Below are 22,500 nucleotides of genomic sequence, written 5' to 3'. Positions count from 1 at the left end.
TGCTCGTTAGACGTGAATATTTTCTGGTTTCTTTAGTTGTGACAGTTGAAGACGTATCAGGAGACACTCATCCACCTTTTATAGACCAAACATCTAATTGATTAATTGACAAATAATAATGAAGATAATCATAACTTGCAGCAGAACTCAAGTCTGCTGATCAGTTCGATCTCAGGACGTTCTGATGAGAAGAGTTTGATGTTTCGTGTGTAAAAATAAAAATGTACATAAATATATGAGTTTGTGATATTCACTGTCTCTGAGCTGCAGATACATACAAGCATTAAACTGTCTGAATATGTCAAATATACTTTCCTTTAGTTGCTTTTAGACCCTTGGTTAGATTTATACACAATGATGCACACATGCATGTAAACATGTGAGATGTGTTCTCCTCAAGTTCCAGTTAAGTACAAAATTGTAAAAACTGTGATGCGCGTGTGGAATAAGCTGTCCTTGGACGGAGGTTACATTTGTCAATAAATCTGAGTTTTATGTGATACACACACATTTGGAGTACACACTCTACTTTAGCTGTGGTTTAATATATTTATATATAATATGTGATATGTGCTTTCCTGCGTTTGTTATATTTGTACAAGAAATGGTGACAGTAAAATACACAACTATAAACATATTATAACTATATTTATAAACAGCTGCAGATGAAGTTCGACTGGAACAAACTGCCAGACTGAAAACTTTCCAACAATAGAGGGAAACAAACAAAGAGACGTGAGAGATGCACTCTGGGAAATGGAGTCCCAAACTTCATCAGAGAGGAAAAAACAACCAGATGGCCACAACAATCATTCTGTGTCTGTGTGTGTGTGTGTGTGTGTGTGTGTGTGTGTGTGTGTGTGTGTGTGTGTGTGTGTGTGTGGACTCACCCGCCCCACCTCCACCAGGTTGGTTACCATGACGATAGCAGCGGTGTTCTCCTGCCAAACCATCCGCCAGAAATCATACACCGTTTCCTGCATGGGACCTGAAACACACACACACACACACACACACACACACACACACACACACACACACACAGTGTAAACTTCATATTAGACAGCGGATCAGCAGGCGACACCAGAGCTGTACATGAATTATAATGACTCTTTTAATTAATTCAAATTAAGCGCACGTACACACACACACACACACACACACACACACACACACACACACACACACACAGAAAATGTTTCTAATCACTGTTGACAGTCTGTGTTTTGACAAGCTAATTAGTTCATGCTAATCCATTCCTGTCCTCAAGTGTTTTACAGCGAGAGTATGCCCGAATACACACACACACACACACACACACACACACACACACACACACTCACACACACACACACACACACACACACACACACACACACACACACACTCCATATTCATGCTCACAGACTGACGTGTTAGCACAAACTCTCAGGTTTATTCAGGAGGATTTCTACCTGCAGAGCTGAGTGTGTCTTTGTGAGCACCAGTTTTGAGTTTCAGACCTTTGAAGTGGGAACATTTTTGTAAAGTGAGAAAAATTTTGTAAAGTGGGAACATTTTTGTAAAGTGACGACATCCTTGTAAAGTGACGACATCTTTGTAAAGTGACGACATCTTTGTAAAGTGACGACATTTTTGTAAAGTGACGACATCTTTGTAAAGTGACGACATCTTTGTAAAGTGGGAACATTTTTGTAAAGTGGGAACATTTTTGTAAAGTGACGACATTTTGTAAAGTGGGAACATCTTTGTAAAGTGGGAACATTTTTGTAAAGTGGGAACATTTTTGTAAAGTGACGACATTTTGTAAAGTGGGAACATCTTTGTAAAGTGGGAACATTTTTGTAAAGTGGGAACATTTTTGTAAAGTGACGACATTTTGTAAAGTGGGAACATCTTTGTAAAGTGACGACATCTTTGTAAAGTGGGAACATTTTTGTAAAGTGGGAACATTTTTGTAAAGTGACGACATTTTGTAAAGTGGGAACATTTTTGCAAAGTGGGAACATTTTTGTAAAGTGACGACATCTTTGTAAAGTGACGACATCTTTGTAAAGTGACGACATTTTTGTAAAGTGGGAACATCTTTGTAAAGTGACGACATTTTTGTAAAGTGAGGACATCTTTGTAAAGTGACGACATCTTTGTAAAGTGACGACATTTTTGTAAAGTGAGGACATCTTTGTAAAGTGGGAACATTTTTGTAAAGTGAGGACATCTTTGTAAAGTGACGACATCTTTGTAAAGTGACGACATCTTTGTAAAGTGACGACATTTTTGTAAAGTGACGACATCTTTGTAAAGTGACGACATCTTTGTAAAGTGACGACATCTTTGTAAAGTGGGAACATTTTTGTAAAGTGGAAACATTTTTGTAAAGTGACGACATTTTGTAAAGTGGGAACATTTTTGTAAAGTGACGACATCTTTGTAAAGTGGGAACATTTTTGTAAAGTGACGACATCTTTGTAAAGTGACGACCTCTTTGTAAAGTGACGACATCTTTGTAAAGTGGGAACATTTTTGTAAAGTGGGAACATTTTTGTAAAGTGACGACATTTTGTAAAGTGACGACATCTTTGTAAAGTGACGACATTTTGTAAAGTGACGACATCTTTGTAAAGTGACGACATCTTTGTAAAGTGACGACATCTTTGTAAAGTGGGAACATTTTTGTAAAGTGGGAACATTTTTGTAAAGTGACGACATTTTGTAAAGTGACGACATCTTTGTAAAGTGACGACATTTTGTAAAGTGACGACATCTTTGTAAAGTGACGACATCTTTGTAAAGTGGGAACATCTTTGTAAAGTGGGAACATCTTTGTAAAGTGACGACATCTTTGTAAAGTGACGACATCTTTGTAAAGTGAGGACATCTTTGTGAGGTGAGGACATCTTTGTAAAGTGGGAACATTTTTGTAAAGTGGGAACATTTTTGTAAAGTGGGAACATTTTTGTAAAGTGACGACATCTATTGTGTGGTCCTCACACCTTCTAAGGGCTGTTTGAGTCGTGGTTTTAAGGTTCAGGTTTGAATCAGGTTTAAGTTCAGTTCAGCGTTGGGGAACACATTATATCAGTGAGTGTCCTCACAAAGATAGAACTACAAAACTGTGTGTGTGTGTGTGTGTGTGTGTGTGTGTGTGTGTGTGTGTGTGTGTGTGTGTGTGTGGATAATCAAATATTCTCCAAATATCTGTAAGTCAAAATAAAAAGTAAAAACTTTCTGGTCCTTCAGATTTCAGTTTAGGTTGCTGTGGCAACACTCACAGGTGAGTTTTATCACTACAGAGTTCTGCTGGAAATATTTCACTATATATTTGTACTTCCTGTTTCTCCATATGATAACAGCTGGACCAGTAATCCATTATTTTGCTGATTATCAATTGATTATTAACATAAAACATTAAAATTACATTAAAACAAAGGAGCCAACTACACATTTTGCGCCTTTTTTTCGGTTAACAGAAAAGTTTGTTCATGTAAATTAGACTCGGAATTGTTGAAAGTGGATTTTTTTTATCTTGGCTAACACTTTCCTCCTGCTTCCAGTGTTTGTGCTAAGCTAGGCTAACAGTTTCCTCCTGCTTCCAGTGTTTGTGCTAAGCTAGGCTAACAGTTTCCTCCTGCTTACAGTGTTTGTGCTAAGCTAGGCTAACACTTTCCTCCTGCTTCCAGTGTTTGTGCTAAGCTAGGCTAACAGTTTCCCCCTGCTTCCAGTGTTTGTGCTAAGCTAGGCTAACAGTTTCCCCCTGCTTCCAGTGTTTGTGCTAAGCTAGGCTAACAGTTTCCACCTGCTTCCAGTTTGTGCTAAGCTAGGCTAACAGTTTCCCCCTGCTTCCAGTGTTTGTGCTAAGCTAGGCTAACAGTTTCCACCTGCTTCCAGTTTGTGCTAAGCTAGGCTAACAGTTTCCCCCTGCTTCCAGTGTTTGTGCTAAGCTAGGCTAACAGTTTCCCCCTGCTTCCAGTGTTTGTGCTAAGCTAGGCTAACAGTTTCCCCCTGCTTCCAGTGTTTGTGCTAAGCTAGGCTAACAGTTTCCACCTGCTTCCAGTTTGTGCTAAGCTAGGCTAACAGTTTCCCCCTGCTTCCAGTGTTTGTGCTAAGCTAGGCTAACAGCCTACTGATCCACCTGAGTCTGTAGAACACAGATAGTTTATATGTTCATGTGTGCTTTACAGCTCTTACCTTGAGTAGCGATGTAGTGATTGGGTCTGTGGTAGCCCTGAGAGAAGACAACAAAAAAGGAAAGAGAAGAAGAAGAAGAAGAAGAGAGAATCAAGGTTATATAGTTACCAGAAAACCAGGATTTCTTCCAATTAAGGAAGTTTGATTTTAAACACAGATTTTTGGACAATTAACTATAAAATGAAATGATATTTTTGTGATGTTATTCCTTCATATCTATTAGTTTATGTTTTTTTGCACCGAGCGTACAGAAAGGTGTGATGTTCTTTTGAAATAAAGCAGAATGACCCTTTAAGACAGTTTGTTGTTGGTTCTGCACATCTTCAAGTTAAAGCAAAAAGCATGACGTGGATTCACAGTGAATCCTTCAGTCTCAGCAGACTCCAAACATCTGTCAAACAGCTGCTGCGTCTGCTCTCCTGAACGCAGCACGCAGGCGCAGATCGCAGTCGAGTGCGGCCTGCAAAGCGCGTGGAGGCGTGCCCAGCGCACTTTTGGTATTTGGAAAGTGTAACAAAATATTACAGAACATAAGTGTGCCGAGCTTTCGACCGGGCGGCCGACGGCATGAGACGCGCTCGTTCTTGGCACCAAGACTGCAGTAAATACTTTGACATACATGATGTACTGTACATACATGTGACAATGCACACACACACACACACACACACACACAGAGTCAACACCACCAACACCCACTGATGACGACTGTTGCCATGGAAACAGAGTCGACTGGGACATTTCAGATTGGCCTTTAAAGGAAAGTAACTAAGAAAAAGAAACTGTGTGTGTGTGTTACTTACGTCGACGTAGTTGGCGTTGATGTAGTCGGAGCCGCTCTCTCCGTCCTGAGGCTGCAGACGCACACGAGAGTGATCGTCTAAACACACACACACACACACACACACACACACACACACAGTATCAGTGTTAATTGGTCTGCTTGTTGTCGTGGTGAAGCTGAACATAATCACCTCTAATTAGCTTGTGCTGAATAAATGATCTAATAATAAACCAATAACCACTTAATTACATTCATTCAACTCAATCATAGAAACAAACTGAATCTGTGTGTGTGTGTGTGTGTGTGTGTGTGTGTGTGTGTGTGTGTGTGTTTGTGTGTGTGTCTTCTAACAATCATTTTAAATATAACGATTAAATATTTAGTTTCAGTTAATAAAAATCTTTATGTTACACTATCAAGTAAATTAAAACAGTCGGCTGTGTGAACTCAGCAACATTCAAACACAATTTAATAATTCTCATAGTTTTGCTGTTCACTTCCTGTTTCCATGTTTCAATCCCTAAACGTGACCAGACCTCAACCACGGCACCATCACACCATAAAACATCAGTCCTGTTGGCTGGAGCGGCCCGATCAGCTGACTGAGTGACTCTTTATGTCTCAAACGATGAACAGCAGCATTAAAACATGCGACTCATGCAGCTGTTGTATCAGGTTAGTGCTCTGCAGGTGCGCTTGATTTGACAGTAACTGCAGTAACCGGGTGGAGATAAGCCTCCTGAATTTAAACTGTTATCTCTCTATAAAAATGATCTTTCTGATTCTCATCAAACATCTGTGAACATCTGCATGAACAGCTGCTTCACATCAGCGGGAGACATTTAGAGTAAAGACGGTTGATAAGATGCTTCAGTCATGAAGATGATGTGGATGATGTCATGTGATCAGCTGATCAGAAAGTATTGAACAGTGTTTTGTTATAAACGGATGATTTCATATCGACTGATTTGTTTATGAGTCAGATAAAGTAGTTTGAATATGAAGTGTGTCCCTGCAGGCCACCGTAGCTTTCAGCGTGCTCATCATCACACCTCATTAACATAAACACACCCCCAGAGGACACAGTGTGTGTGTGTGTGTGTGTGTGTGTGTGTGTGTGTGATGCTAGCTGTCTGGGACGTTAGCACATTAGCTTCAGCAGTTACATGATGAGATCCGGAGCTCTGAAACGATCATCTGCTCTGAGACTAAAGCTGACGTGAGTCTGACACACAGAGACGCCACGATGACCAGCGCTGCTGCTTACATAAAACCAGTTCTACCAGTTATTGATGAGACGTCGCTGTTTCAACAGATGACAAGTTGCAGTTTTCTGAAAGTTGAGATTTTAAATATTCAGAGCTGCAACCAACAATTATTTTCATTATTGATTAATCGATCAGTAGTCTTGTATATAAAATGACGTTACAAGTTCAAGTCAGAGGTGACGTCTTCAGATGTCTCCTTCTGTCTGATCAACAGTTCAAAACCAAAAGCTATTCACTTACTGTTGTTTGACATATTCTGCACATCTCCAGCCTCTATATTTATATTCTGGGGCTCTACTGGAATATCTTATTGATCTTCTACTGGCCCTTTATGCAGCCCCTCAGTTCAGCCTCTGTCTGAAACAGGCCGTTTTAGCTCCTGTCTCTTTAAGCCCCGCCTCCTGATGAGCCCACTCTGTTCTGATTGGTCAGCTTTCAGGAAGCTTCCTCCGGCTCCGGAGGCTACGTAAACAAACTATAGTAGCAGGATTTCACTTCTTCTTCTCCTTCTTTACTCCGAATGTCAACTTCTCAAATCCATCCGTACATGTTGGAGCTGAATCATGGAAACACCTTAGCAACCACCTTAGCAACCACTTTAGCAACCACCTTAGCAACTGAGGCTACATAACAGATCAGCAGGTAGAAACTGACTTTTGACTTGCAGGTTTCTACAAATGTTCACGTCAAGTTTCTGACCTTTGACCTCGTTTAACACTCGACACCAGAACAGGAAATAAATAACAGAAAACCACTAAAAGCAGAAAACGAACCCTTTAACAATGATTTGATTATAAAATAGTTGCTGAATAATTTTCCTTTGGATGAGTTTAATTGTTGCAGTTCTATAAATGTTCAACATTAACTTGATGTTAATATTTATTATTAAACTTTACATCACTATTATAAACGATGACGTCTGCTCTGCACAGTGTTTATATCAGCTGCTGATACATACAGGCGATGATGTTGCCATAGCGATTCTTCATGCGGTTCTCGTCCTTCTTGGCTGAGTCCCACGGAGCGGACTGTCCCTCGAAAAAGCTCTGAGGACAGAAAGACAGAAAGAAACAGAGAGTTTGTTTTAAAGCAGATTCAGACGGAGCTCATGAATAATGCAGAGATGTGTTTGATTTTTCTGCTCCTGAACGCACACCGGTGGGAGTTTTACGGTCAGAGCAGATGATTAAGTCCAATTATGAGACGGAGGCTCAGAGAGAAGCTGATGGTTGTTTTTAACTGTTCAAACAGTGTTAAACTGCTCCGACAACACTTTCTCTCTCTGCCCAGAACAAATATTTAATAATGAATCACAAAATACAGAATCAGTTGAAAACAAACGGAGTCGACACATTTATAGAGAGAAGAGTCTCATCTGGTTTCAGGTAAACATCAACAGTCCAACGTTTAACTTCAGCTTCTGTTTCCCTGCTGAGAGAGAAGATCTCCACCTGACCATGTAAATAAACCTCAGAAGTTCATCATGTGACCCGGCAGACAGCTGAGCACATGACTGCTCATGTGATCAGACTTTACCTGCCAGTTATTTAGTTTATTGAACTGTTGGTTTATGACACGGTTGCAAACGTTTCATTAATAATTCACTTAAACTTTACTGGTTATTGATCATCTGTTTTTATTGATTGTGTATCAGATGCAGAAGCAGATGGATCTGAGATATGAATGAAACTGACGTGTGGTGCAGAGTCACGTATGATCATCTCTGCCTCTCTTTACTGGGAGAACTGGGAAAACTTCACTGTCTGACTCATAATTATAATAACTATAATTATAATGAGGTTAAATATGATACTGTTTACCATATTTTCATCATGTCAGTAACAAACAGCTGACGGTGTGACATCAGCTGCCGACTGTCACATGACGCGTCTCATCACAGAGACGTCTCTCTCCTCGCGTTGGTCGGTTCAGAGCGTTTTTAGAGCGTTTTTAGAGCGTTTGTAGGATTTTCTTACTTTCCTCTTTTATGACTTTGCGCAACAACAAACATCAGAGAAAAATAAGAAAACGTTCATGCACGAAGCCTCATGAATCATGTGACCGTTTTAAAGTCAAATATGAGCTCGTTGCGTCTAAAACCGGCTCCAAATAACGACGTGTAGTTTGATTCATTACCCACAAAATGTTATATTATGAGTTTACATCACTGGACAATTATAATATGTCATTAAATATTATAATTTCATATTACTGTCAAGTAAGTCAACAGTGATATTATTAGTGTATTTATTTACAGTTATTTGACCTGTTCTTCATCTCTTCGTCTTCATGCTGCTGAATATTAGTCAGATGAGCTCGTTCATGTCTTTCACAACATTTAATTTCATCTCTTTATCTCTAACGATCTCCATCTCTCTCTCTCTATCTGCTGATCATCTATCACTTCCTGTATCCATCCCTCTATCTCTCTCTTTCCATTTCTTCTAATCATCTCCATCTCTATATTTCTATCTATCTCACTATCTCTACTTCTGTCTTGTCATCTATCACTTCCTGTATCTATCCCTCTATCTCGTCTCTCTCTTCGTTTCTATTCATCAGTCTCCGTCTCTGTCTGCCGTCTCTCTCTCCCGATAACTCTCACTCTCTGATTCCCGGGTCGCTCTGAGCGTCTCATTAAAATGCCTGCAGACGTGTGTGTGTGTGTGTGTGTGTGTGTGTGTGTGTGTGTGTGTGTGTGTGTGTGTGTGACAGCAGTCTAACAGCTGCAGACATCCATCAAACTGAGAGGTGAGCGATGTCACACACACACACACACACACACACACACACACACACACACATGATTGACAGCGAGGAACAAAGGGAGGAAAAAAAATAAAAAAATAAAAAAAGAATTGGAGGAAGAGATGAAGTAATGACTGCTGGCAGCGACTCCGCTCTGTCTGTGTGTGTTTGAAACGAGGCTTCAGACGCTAATGCTAATGCTACCTGTCCCCTGTAACCACCAACAACCTCCTGCTTTCATGTCAAAGGTCAGAGGTCATGTCCTCTACGACCTGTGTCATTCCTGCAGCATGAAACACAGATATAATACTGACATGATTACAGAGGAGTCGATGAGAAGCTACATTTTGCAGCACAAAATGATTTTTGGGGGAATTTTTTGCTGTCTGGAGACGGTTGGAAGCTTCCAGGACTTCCTGCATCATCAGAATAAAACCTCCGACAACGAGACGTTTCAGAAACTCGCCTGCCGACTTCACTTCAGTGTGAAACGTGAACGTCGCCTCTGAGAGCAGCAACATGTGACACAGACGTGGAGAAGGTAACCACGGCGATGAGCTGATGAACGTTCAACACCTTCATCACCAAACATCAGCACAGTGACGGACGGCCGTCGGGTGTCAGGTACGCCGGTCAGGTGACACCTGACTCGTGTTATCTGCCAGCAGGTGATCAGTGATCAATCACTGATCAATCACTGATTGATCACTGATCACTATTGATTCTAGTTTAGTGAAACTAAGTTGCTTTTCTCAAATATCTTGAATGTCTGTTTTACAGTTACATTAAAAACAAATAAAAGTTAAAAGTAATTTTTCAAAATGTCATGTTAGCATTGTATGCTAGCTTTGGCTAGCCTGGTGACACGTTCACACTAAGGTTCAATCTGGGATGTTTTTGGGTCAATACAGCAGCAACACAACATCAGTCTGTTACTATGAGCCAGTGTTACACACAACAAGCTTCAAACTGTCACAGATTTACTGTTTCTTGTACAAAACGATGTGCAGATGACATTCAAGAGATACACAAGTTATTAACGATCAATAACAAACTGTGACATGTCAGTTTAACCAGAGTCGATTAGAACGAGCTTTAGTTTGGGTCAATAATAAAAATAGCAGGAAAACGTGTGTTCAGCGGCTGTCTGGGCACATTAATCACTGTTTTAATCTGAGGGATGAAGCCAAATGTTGAAAAATGAAAGATTCACAGATTTTAAATGAAAGACACAAATCTGAACTCTGGAGCCGATTTGTTGATGCACCGCCACAATCAACCATTTATCAATACTTACTCACTGATAATAAATAATTCATCAAGCTTGTGTTGATTTGTACCATTGACTGTATATAAAGATGGACGTCATGGCAACCCCCCAACAGTGAAGCCAAAACATCTGGATCGCCCCCCTGCTGGCTGCTGCAGGACAGGTCATAAGTCCCGCCCCCTCCGCGTTATTTTAGGTCGTTCTTATCACACTGATGTTTGTCAAAGGGGTGTGATGTCATGATGGAGGCGGCGGCCCGACTCCGGCTCCGAATGACATCAAACAAGCAAGATGGCTGCTCCCGGAAAGGAGATGTTTTGGCTTCACTTTTGCACAGCGGCAGGAAGTGGCGACGCGTCGTCCATCTTGGTATACAGTCTGTGGTTTGTACATTTAAATTTCTACTTTCTGTCTGTAGTCAGACGGAGGCTCCTTCCTGCTTTTTCTCAAAAGCTATTGGTCCAAAAAGACATCAGTCAAACAGCACGGTGTGGAATGTTATTGGTCAAACAAACATGCTGGTCTGGCTGTTAGGACGTGAACAGAAACATGACATTTAGCTACAGTGCTAATGTGTGTGTTGGGCGTTAGCTTCCAGCTAGTCTCTAATCTAGTTGACAAGAACACAAGGATGTTGACAATCTGAAAACCAAGAAGGCGTCTTACCTCGTTAAGCTGTCCAATCAGATTAATTAGTAAAGGGGAAGCATGGAGGGGATCAGGGAGATAACAATGATCAGTGGGGCACTCAGCTGGTTGTCTGCTCGTTATTATCAGCTGATTACTGCAGCTTTAAACATCAGTTCATCATCAAACCACTGCTTTATCATCCACAGAAAATGATTCAAACCACAAGAAAAATCTTCACTTTCTTCATTCTTTTTCTTGGAATTCTGACATTTGTTTAAAATAAATGCGACTCGACACTGAACGTTGTGACGACATCGTTGTTCCAACAGTCGTTAGTTTTTCATGTGGCTCTAATCTTCTTCCATAGATATTCAGAATGTAGCGTACATGATTTAGTATTAATTAGTATCAATTATTGACTGCTCACATGTTCAAACAGAAACTGATCAGTGTTTAAAACAGGTGCTCATGAACTTATTGATCAATGAATCCATCATGCTAATAAGCGATATATACAGTCCGTCAGTGATCGCCGACATTACAAACTGCAAACAAACCAAAAGCAACAAACATCTCATTTTAAAAGAACTTTCATCAAAAACATTTCAAACTGGGTTTTATTCATGTTTTCTTTCACAGCTTCCTTCATTTTATACTCATTTCCTAGAATTTTCCTGAGTAATTTGCAGGTATTTAACAGACGGTGGTGCAATTTGGTAGAAATGAAGAAAAAATGAAAACATGTTAAGTTGGTTTAGTTGGTGAATACAAACTCATCATAACTGGGTTCATATGTGGTTGTTAATTTGACTTGATATATTATCATGTTCAGATGTTATAGAGCTTTTACAAAAGAACCTCATGTGCTGATATGTAGTTTGACACACTGTAAACTGAGCGTTTCCTGTCTGTTAAAGAACTGATATGTATGAACCCAAATGTAATGAGTTTGTACACATCAACTAAAACAACTGAACTGAACCTGCACCTCCCTCTCAGTCCTTCAAAACCTGAAAATTACTTTCCAGGAAAACGAGTATAAACGAGAGGAGTCGTGAAATAAACCAGTATGTTTCCATGAACACTCGTATCATCAGTTTGAAGTTAATGTGGAACTAAGAGGAGTCTGTTTCCTCGTGTGCAGGTTTATTCTTTACATTTCTATTTCTACACCTGTTTAACAAACAAAACACAGGAAAAACTCTTCCATAAACTCAGAATGAAGACAGAAACTTCCTGAGAAGAACCTTGTAAACTGGTAAATTAAAAGAAATAATTACAGGTAAAATAGACACAAAGTTTAGTTCAATGAATGAATAACAATCAACTGCTCCAAGACAAGATTCAACTTAACCTGAGTAGAACAGTAATGATGTTGTATGATGTCACGGCGCTGCGGTTAACATCTGGTTTGGGTTGAAGTTACTTCCTCAAAGTTACGCAACCTTCGTCGTCATGGCTACAGTAAACACCACGACCCATCGTAGTTACGGTTTTTAAACTGACACCACTTGCGGTGTCATCGAACAATCCATCAACCAAACCTGCTAATATCTGTCATAAATACTATTTATTAATAATCTAATGATGTCATATATAATAATAATACTGCAATACTTTAACTACATCGAGCTCATAATACTTATGTACTTTTACTGCAATACTTTAACTACATCGAGCTCATAATACTTATGTACTTTTACTGCAATACTTTAACTACATCAAGCTCATAATACTTATGTACTTTTACTGCAATACTTTAACTACATCAAGCTCATAATACTTATGTACTTTTACTGCAATACTTTAACTACATCAAGCTCATAATACTTATGTACTTTTACTGCAATACTTTAACTACATCAAGCTCATAATACTTATGTACTTTTACTGCAATACTTTAACTACATCAAGCTCATAATACTTATGTACTTTTACTGCAGTACTTCACATGACTGTATGAGATCTGTGTGTCTTTAATGATACACAGATACTTTTACTGTCAGTAAGAAAAAACAACATTTTAAAACAAAAACTGCTGGATGTAAATGTAAATATTTTATATTGAATTCTTCTTATTTTTCTTTTTTTTAATTTTGCAGTATCTTTTCTATCCCTCATTATTATGTGCAAATACATGAATAATGAATAACAGTTAGCTGCAATCAACTGAATAAAAGATTCAGGATTAAATAACATTTTATAAAAATGGGATTTAAATTATTGGATTATTTTACAACATCACAGTTATATTATATATAATTTATTATCTATTTTATGAATGTATTATTATTAATTGAATCGTTTGTTATTTATTTCATGTATTATTTATTTAATTGTGTCTCCATACATGAGTGAGAGGAACTGTGTTGAAGTCTTTAGCATAAATGTATTTACATGGTTCTTTGCAGGAATCTTCTCAAGTTATTAGCTGATTATTACCCATTAAATAAAACCATCAATCTGATACTGGTGTTAATGGGAACATACTGGGAGTGATTCCAGTTTGCAGTCGTGGTCGCTGTCATTAAACAGACAGAAACACTGGAAGGACTCCTCACTGCTAACTTTCTGCAAATGGAGGGTGAAAATACTCTGAGCGTGTGTGTGTGTGTACTCAGTATGTATAATGGATTAGCCCTGAGGGCAGCCCGCTAGCAGGCAGCCAGACCTGAACACACACACACACATGCACACTCATACACACACACACACACATGCACACTCATACACACACACTCATACACACACACACACATGCACACTCACACACATGCACACTCACACACACACACACACACACACACACACACACACACACACACACACACACACACAAGCTATTCCCTGTTTTGGCCCATTAGCTGGGGGGAAAGATCTATAATGTATGTCTATGTGTGTGTGTGTGTGTGTGTGTGTGTGTGTGTGTGTGTGTTCAGGTAAGTAACATCCATTAGTAAGTTTCTTGTGATGAAAATGGGTAAACATGTTGTGCACACACACACACACACACACACACACACACACACACACACACACACACAAACACACACTCTGCTGTTAGTGAACAGTACTGATGTGTTTACTGTTTTCACTGCTGCTGCCATTGATTAGTGATTGAAACTGAAACGATTAATCTATAACATGATAACTTGAATGAACAAAAAATGAATCAACAACATTTTAAATGGTTGATTGGCTGTATGAGTGATTTATCGATTCAAACCTCTGTTTTCTCTGTAAACTGAATATCTTTGTGTTTTCATCTTGGACTCTGAGAAACTGTGATGGACGTTTTTATTGTTTCCTGACATTTAACAGATAAAAGATCAATTAACTATAAAATGATTTGACAGCTACTCGATCTGTGACAGTTTCTGTAAAACAACAGTTTTTAAACCTTCTGGTTTTCAAACACTGCTGGTTAATTGTCTTTGAAAAACAAAACGATGGAGCTGCAACTAACCTTTATTTAAATATAATATAAAATGTCGTCATGGTGACGTCTTCTTTTGTCTGATCAACAGTCAAAAATCCAAAGATCTTCAGTTTACGAGTGAACTGTAATGTTTTAATAACGTACATCATGTAATAATGTTCACTTCATTATCAAAATAGTTGCTCTAGTAACAGCCTAGCAACCACCTAGTAACACCCTAGCAACCACCTAGTAACACCCTAGCAACCACCTGGTAACAGCCTAGCAACCACCTAGTAACACCCTAGCAACCACCTGGTAACAGCCTAGCAACCACCTAGTAACACCCTAGCTACCACCTAGTAACAACCCAGCAATCACCTGGTAACACCCTAGCTACCACCTAGTAACACCCTAGCTACCACCTAGTAACAGCCTAGCAACCACCTAGTAACACCCTAGCTACCACCTAGTAACAACCCAGCAATCACCTGGTAACAGCCTAGCAACAACCTAGTAACACCTTAGCAACCACCTAGTAACAGCCTAGCAACCACCTATTAACACCCTAGCAACCACCTAGTAACAACCCAGCAATCACCTGGTAACAGCCTAGCAACAACCTAGTAACACCTTAGCAACCACCTAGTAACAGCCTAGCAACCACCTATTAACACCCTAGCAACCACCTAGTAACACCCTAGCAACCACCTAGTAACACCCTAGCAACCACCTAGTAACAGCCTAGCAACCACCTAGTAACACCCTAGCTGCCTCCCAACTCCCTGACAGTCATTAAAAGTGACTAGGAGAGTTGTTAGTATGTTGGTATTACCAACTGTAGTATGTAGTACCAACATACTAACAACGTATCAACCACAAGCAGCCATGAAGCTGTGTAACTCCCTTTGTAATTATTCTGATAAATTTGATAATTGCTACTTAATATTACTACTTTAGTCTTAAAGACCTGGCTGTTTTGTCATCCATTAGACATCAGAGTCTGAAGGTGTGTTCGGATACAACATGCAGACAGACTCAAACACTGTTTGACTGCTGAGTGTTTTTGCAGATTATCTTTTAACTTTTTCCAACATTTTTTCAACTCCAGTAGTCTTGCCAAATCTTAGTTTGCACCTTTCCATCAACTCTGTCAGCACTGCTGCTTCTAAATTTCACTGCAGCAGCTTAAAGGTCCTTTTACATAGAATAAATAAAAATTACTGGCAAAATTATCCCATAAAAAGTATTTATGTCTAGTGTGACACAAATTTAAGACAATTTCTATAAAGTTCCTCACAACAGCTGTTTTTATTTTGCTTTTTGTTGATTGGCTGAAACTCTGATCACAGGTGAAAACATTGTATGTGTTGTGTCTGATTCAGTGATATGTTTTGTGCTCCATGTAAACGGCCTTTACACTATCTCTCCTCTGTAGCTCCGCCCCCACAGGTATGGGCACTTTATCACCAACAGGTGAGTTTCACAACATCAACAACGTGCTAAGATAACATTTTGGGATTTGTAGTATGAAAATATGAGTGTGTGATGTTAATCTGTGTGTGTTTGCCGTCCTCACCTCGTACTCCTCCTTGAAGCCGTAGCCTTCGGCGCATTTCATCTGGGTGATGTGCTGCAGCAGGTCGGCCACTCGGATGGCCGGGTGCAGCTGACCTGTCTGATAGGGCAACGCTTCCCGCTCTGACTCCCGCTGCTTATAGTGGGACTGGACCAGACTACTGGTTTCACTGGTCATAGTTTGACTGTCGTCTGGAGGAGGAGGAAGAGGAAGAAGAACAGAAGACAGAATATTAAGAGAAAATACGATGAAACGGTCAGATTGTGGTGGTAGACAGTAACTCAAACACCATGTTATGCTGATATGATGAATGTACATGTTGGACAGGAGTCACATGACATGTGGACGTGGAATGGACAGGACCAGACTGACCCGGGTCAGAATCCAGACTTGTTCACGCTGGTAAAACTGATCCAGAGCCACAGTCTAGTATTTGTCATGAGGGATCCAAAAATATAATTAGACTCATCATAATGTCAAATTTGGGCTTGAATGTATTTCTTTCAGCTAAATTTGGGTCAAAAATGTTTTGATTAAAGTCAGACTTAGTTGATTTTTAGTTTCTAAAATCTTAATGCTGGGCAGACACTGTTTGATTTAACTCTGGTTTTCACCCTGATTCGTTCGTCCTCAAGTTATTTTAGAATATGGCCAAATTTCCACCAGACAGGCTGTCATGAGGTGTTTAATGTGAGTAAGCATTACTAGCAGGTTAGAAACAAAACATCTGTTATAAACTGTGGAATCCAAGTCTGCTTATCTGATTTCTGATCTGTAATTAGCTCACAACATTTGCAGGTTTAACATTGTTATAAAGAACTAAAACTCAAGAATCCACTGAGATCTTTAACAGTTTTTAATGTCAGTCTAACTAATGCTCTCCATCGCCAACCTGAAAATATCAAAGATATCAAATGTTTAAATAATATCTTGTCTTCTCAATAAACTAAAGTTATTGGTATTTTATGATTTGTCTTCATAATTGTCATCAATGTGTTTCCACAGAAGTGTTTGTATTGTTCTGTTCGGTTGTATGCAGATGACACGGTTATTTACACATCTAACTCTGTTCTGACTCTAATTCAAAGCTCTCAGCAAACTGAATTTCCTTTTCTTCAAAGATGTTTTTTTAAACAATAATCTCATTAAATAAGCAGAAGTTTTGCATTTAAATACTTGGGAAAAAAAAGTAATGTGCCACACTGACACAACAGATGGAGCCTATCAACTTTACTCCTTATTGTTGAACAAATACTAAAGATCCCTATTTATAACTATCAAGTTGATTATCTTGAATTATTGATATAATAACTGAAACTGACGTGACACTGCTCAGTCATTTACAGTCCACACATACAGTAAATTAAATATCAACTATTTTGATCATTTAAACGTTTTTTTGATCATTTAATCATCATTTTTTCAGCAAAAACACAAAACATTCCCTACAGTTACAGCTTCCCAGTTGTGTGAATTTGTTGCTTTTCTTTGTTTTATGTGATGTTAGTTGAATAGTTTTGGGGGTTTTGTTCATCCAAAGAAGATATTTAAAGACGTCAACCTGCACTTTAGGAAATATTATCTTCTGCCAAAAGTTGCCATAAGCAGTGAGAAGCCTGAGAGCTTTGTACAGTGATCTTTGCAAGTAAAAAAAAGAGATTGAAGGTTCGATAAGAGATTTGTTGGTGTCAGAGCTTTATGAATCTGGGTATTTTGCTAGAGGTCTGTGTGCTGATTAAAACATGCAGTGTGCTACGTACAAGATTAATAAAAACACACAGCATCTGCCTGCTTTAAGGTTTTGGATTTCATGACTAACAGAATTTCCTCCCTGCTGTTTCATCAATAATCTGTTCCTCTTCTCACAAGCAAACATTTAAAATAAAGATTATTATTGACAAGAAATGATCCAACAAGCCCTGGTCCACGTCCACGACTACCATGTTGTTACCATGACAACAGATGAATTGGCACACATTACATGACATCAAATCACATGACTGGAGAGCGGTTTGTGGTGACTGGCGCTGGTTTCTTTTCACACTGCTGCCATACATATCGATCACAAATCAATAACCTGACAAACACATCTCAATCCCAATTAATCATAGCGACCAGGGGCTGGTCCAGATCCAGTACAGGACGGTTTAGTACTGGTCCAGATGTGGTCCAGGTGCTTGTAGCTGCAGTGTGAAAAGAGCAGAGTTCAGAGTCCTGGAACAAAACAAACCTTTGATAAACTGGTTTTTATCGACCTTTGACCCTCCACACGTCCAGGACTCTGACACGAACATTTCAACAAAGACTTGGCGAACATACCTTCCTCTACACTCTCTATTTCTGTTCTTATTGGCTAGCCTGGGGGCTGACTGACCAATCAGAAACTGTCTATCCCAAACAGCCCAACCAATCATGGCGAGGGCGAGGAGAGGCCGTGTGATGGGCAATGTGATGAACGTGGCGGTTTGTCATTGTATGGAGAAGGACAGATGAGACAATTATGACAACAATGGCAACCAATCAGAGAGTGGAAAGAGCTGACACCTGATTGGTTTGAGATGAAATGGCGGGAGGAGGTGGGGATTGTGATGTCACAATTTCACAAAGGAGTAAAAAAGGGGGGCATTGTCAAGCTAACTGATGACATCACAGCAGGTGGTGGGTGTGGCTTCATGCGCAGTGGTGACAGAAACCCCCCCCAACATGAGTCCCCCCATTTGGCCCCAAATTAACCACTTACCATTAATGGGCACTTTACATAGAGAAAGATAGAAGAGAAGAAGAAGAAAGAGGAGACAGGGTTTAAGCAACAACTTTAGCTTTAGCTTTAGCCTGGAATGAAGCTAGTCTACTGCTAACACACAGCTAGCATGACTCATACAAGAACTAGCTTCTAGCAATGCAGTGGTTCTATTTGAACTTGTAATAGCTAGCGTCTAGGCTAACCTGGCTAACCTGGCTCACTGTACCCTGAGTGTAGGACTCGGCTAACGTCAGAACATCTGGCCTGAGGAGAGTTTAGCTAGCCTGAGGAGAGAGTTGAAACAGGATTTATGCGACAGTATGCTTTTAGTGTTCCCCTTTCTATGTTTGGACATTAAGCTAGCATCACTCCTAGCCTAGCAGCACATTTAGAATAGCAGTTAGCATCTAAGTTTAGCCTAAACTGGCAGCTTACTGTTTTTTAGAAAAGATAAAAGAGACATGTTTGTTTGGTATGAAAAAAAGATTTTTCACTTTCTACCAGCAAAATAAACATCAACAGTTTAGGCTCTATTGTAATGATATAAGCGCACTGTCTTAAGTGTATTTGCTATTTAAAAAACGTGGGCGCTGGACAGGAAAATCTAGTATAAATCTATTTTTACACTTATTATTATTGTATAAGTGCTGAGTCAAAGTTAACTGAGATGCTTCTGTTTGTCCAACAGTCTCCTGTTCTGACTGGCTGGTGTTTGACCTCTGTAGGGTCGTTCAGTCTGTTTCAGACTGAATGTGACGTGTCTCACCAAACCTCTTATAATTTTTACCTGTTTAGGGATTAATTGATTAACAGATAATTAACTTTATGAAAATATAATCAAGGAAAAGTTACTTGTTTTTCTTTTCATTCTGAGAGTCGATTAGTCTGAACAGTTATCGACAACGTTAGTCCACCAGGCCGTAGTTGTTCCAGTTTGACACTCAACTATTGACAAAGCCTAATATCATGTCTTTGTCTTGTGTTTTTAAAAATTTTTTAATCATATTTTTTTATTGATTTTATTTTGAATTGTTTCTACATTTGTGAATGCTTGAAGGAGATGTCCAACTAGGCAGGAAATACAAAAAGTTCTGATATGCTAGACTTTGTCCTACATGAAATTTGTTGGCAAAATTGAGTGAAAACTGAGCTGAATTTGTTCTGATCTCAGCTTTCGGTTCGAGCTTGAAACAACAATTTAATTAATAATAAATTGATGAACAGAAAATAAAACAATTTTGGTTTTCAAGTAATTGTTTGACTCAGTTTTTAAGTTAAAAAAGACAAAAAAATTCACTTGTTGCAACTTAACTGACATAAATATTTGCTGCTTGTCTGTCTGGTAACCAACATTTTCACTGTTTTCTAATATTTTACAGACTAAGACTTTTGAACGGAGGCCGCAGGGAGAACTAGCACAGCCTTCATGATTTCTTTTTATTAGCTTCCTACTTGTTTCGCATTTAAAAACTATGAAAATCTGAAAATCCAAAAAAACATCCAACAATCCCAACCAAGACGGCCAGAGAGTGAGACAGGCAGCTAGCAGGACCTCTGACTGACTCCTCTGTTGTTCTGTTTTTATATTTATGTTTGCTCCCCCCAGTCCACGTGGGCGTGTTGTGTCCATGCAGAGGTTGGAGGTCACAGACAGACGTGACGTCAACACGACACGCAGGAATGTTGTGGATGCGGGGATGGAGTGAAGCCCACCGTCGTTTCCAGGAACAAAAACAAACAGGTAAATAACCAAAATGTAAAGAATAAATAAAAAATTAATTCAATTAATTATTACGAAAATTAAAAAAACTAAATTACAGAAAACCCAAATAAATAAAAATGTATTAAAGATTTAAAAAGAAAATAAAAATAAAGAAAGTGACAAAGTAATTAAAATCTTAAAGGAAAAATAAAACAAAGTAAAGCACTAAATAAATAAAACATAAATAAAATAAATGTGAAAAATAAAAAACAGAGCATTTAAAAAAGTAAACTTAATTTATAGTAAAATATTTAAATGGTAACGAAAATTAATTATTAAAGTAAAAAATAAAACAATCTAAAAGGTACACGTATAAAACAAATAATCAATAAAATTAATTAAATAAAATAAATATAAATAATGATGGAGGATTTTGAAAAAAATTAAAATTAGAAATTAAAATAAAAGACTTCAAAATGAAAAAATGAAAAAACCTAAAGAACCAAAAGCAGCTGAACGAGAAGCAAGCAGGGATGGATGGAAGCCAGAATATCACTCTCTCTTTCTTCATTCTCTCCATCCTCATCTCTGTCCTTTCACCTGTCTCTCTCTTCTCTGTCTCACCTGTCTACTTCCTGTCTGTCTACTTCCTGTCTGTCTACTTCCTGTCTGTCAACCTGCGCAGGTTTGTTTTCTGCCCTATAGAGGAAGACAAGGAAAAGTGTCTCACCCAGAATGGCGGTCGGTACGAAGGGATCTGCCATCACGACACATCAGCAGCAGACAGACAGACAGACAGACAGACAGACAGACAGGAAAAAGGAAAGAGAAAAGAAGAAGAAGAAGAAGAAGAAGAGTCAGCTCCCTACATGTCAGCAGCTCGTTTGAGATGCTGAAACCAGAATATTTTGCATTTTTGCTTGAAAAAACGTCTGAAACGTTTAATCGATGGTCAGAACAGTTGTTGAGGATTCAGACACGTTTCAGGTCTTCAGTTCAGCTACAAACATAAATAAACATGTTTATTTTACTGGTCTGTTCATTTCATACTTATTTCCTGAACATTTCCAGAGTAATTTGCAGGTATTTAAGGGTTAATTTTGTGGACATTTGGTACCAAGTATAAGAACAACAGGTTGGTTGAGTTGTAGTTTCATATGTTGTTTTGACAACATTTTTTCAACAGTTTCTTAAAAGTAAGTGTTTGAAAGGTTTATCAATAAAGTGTCATCTTATTTAATGACAGATGTGCCAATAATAATACAAACATGTATTTTCAGTTATTAATTCAGATTTTTATTTTATGACAACAATCTGCTGCAGATGACAGATTGTGTTGTGGTGCTTTTAATTCTTTTATAAAGATCAGGATTTATTGACGTCCTGATAAAGTGTTGGTCTGACGGGTGCAGCGCTGGGTTACCTGGGTAGTAGGAGTTGGGGACGGTGGTGCTGATGGTGTTTGTCTTCAGGGTGAAGGAGGACGGAGACGACACAGCTGGACGGAGAAACAAACACACAGACAGCTGTTTCAGGAAGTGACTGAGCCTCTTTATGTCTTCAGTAAGATACCAGTACGATACCAGTAAGATACCAGTACGATACCAATACGATACCAGGACGATACCAGGACGATACCAGGACGATACCAGTATGATACCAGGACGATACCAGTACGATACCAGGACGATACCAGTACGATACCAGTACGATACCAGTACGATACCAGGACGATACCAGTACGATACCAGTATGACACCAGGACGATACCAGTACGATACAAGTACGATGCCAGGACGATACCAGTACGATACCAGTACGATACCAGGACGATACCAGTACGATACCAGTATGATACCAGGACGATACCAGGACGATACCAGTATGATACCAGTACGATACCAGTACGATACCAGTACGATACCAGGACGATACCAGTATGATACCAGTATGATACCAGGGCGATACCAGTACGATACCAGTACGATACCAGGACGATACCAGTATGATACCAGTATGATACCAGGACGATACCAGTATGATACCAGTACTTTGTAACATTTGTTTTGTTTTTATAAATAAAGATTATTATTATTATTTTATAAAACTGAAGGAGAGAGGTCGACTACGTCTCCCAAGATGCATTGCGGCAAGAAACATCCAATCACAG

At 39.0% G+C, this 22,500-nt stretch overlaps 1 protein-coding gene across 11 annotated transcripts in view; it reads right to left on the bottom strand.

The window, feature by feature from the left end:
- Positions 1 to 22,500, bottom strand: part of LOC137173326 (receptor-type tyrosine-protein phosphatase mu-like) — a 164,855-nt gene that overhangs the window by 17,861 nt on the left and 124,494 nt on the right. For 5 of the 11 annotated variants that reach the window (XM_067578109.1, XM_067578112.1, XM_067578114.1 and 2 more), the window contains 7 exons: positions 21,754 to 21,828; positions 21,061 to 21,087; positions 15,886 to 16,076; positions 7,199 to 7,286; positions 4,992 to 5,068; positions 4,189 to 4,225; positions 891 to 988 (listed from right to left, as the gene is read on the bottom strand). In XM_067578109.1, the coding sequence (XP_067434210.1) occupies positions 891 to 988; positions 4,189 to 4,225; positions 4,992 to 5,068; positions 7,199 to 7,286; positions 15,886 to 16,076; positions 21,061 to 21,087; positions 21,754 to 21,828 (593 nt within the window). The remainder of the gene's footprint in view (positions 1 to 890; positions 989 to 4,188; positions 4,226 to 4,991; positions 5,069 to 7,198; positions 7,287 to 15,885; positions 16,077 to 21,060; positions 21,088 to 21,753; positions 21,829 to 22,500) is intronic. The other 6 variants (XM_067578111.1, XM_067578113.1, XM_067578117.1 and 3 more) reach the window with 2 other exon arrangements.

The sequence above is a fragment of the Thunnus thynnus genome, chromosome 21, assembly GCF_963924715.1.
Source record: "Thunnus thynnus chromosome 21, fThuThy2.1, whole genome shotgun sequence".
In the NCBI taxonomy this organism is placed as follows: Eukaryota; Metazoa; Chordata; class Actinopteri; order Scombriformes; family Scombridae; genus Thunnus; species Thunnus thynnus.
The sequence above is the reverse complement of the archived record's forward strand: the minus strand, read 5'-3'. Positions and strand labels throughout refer to the sequence as shown.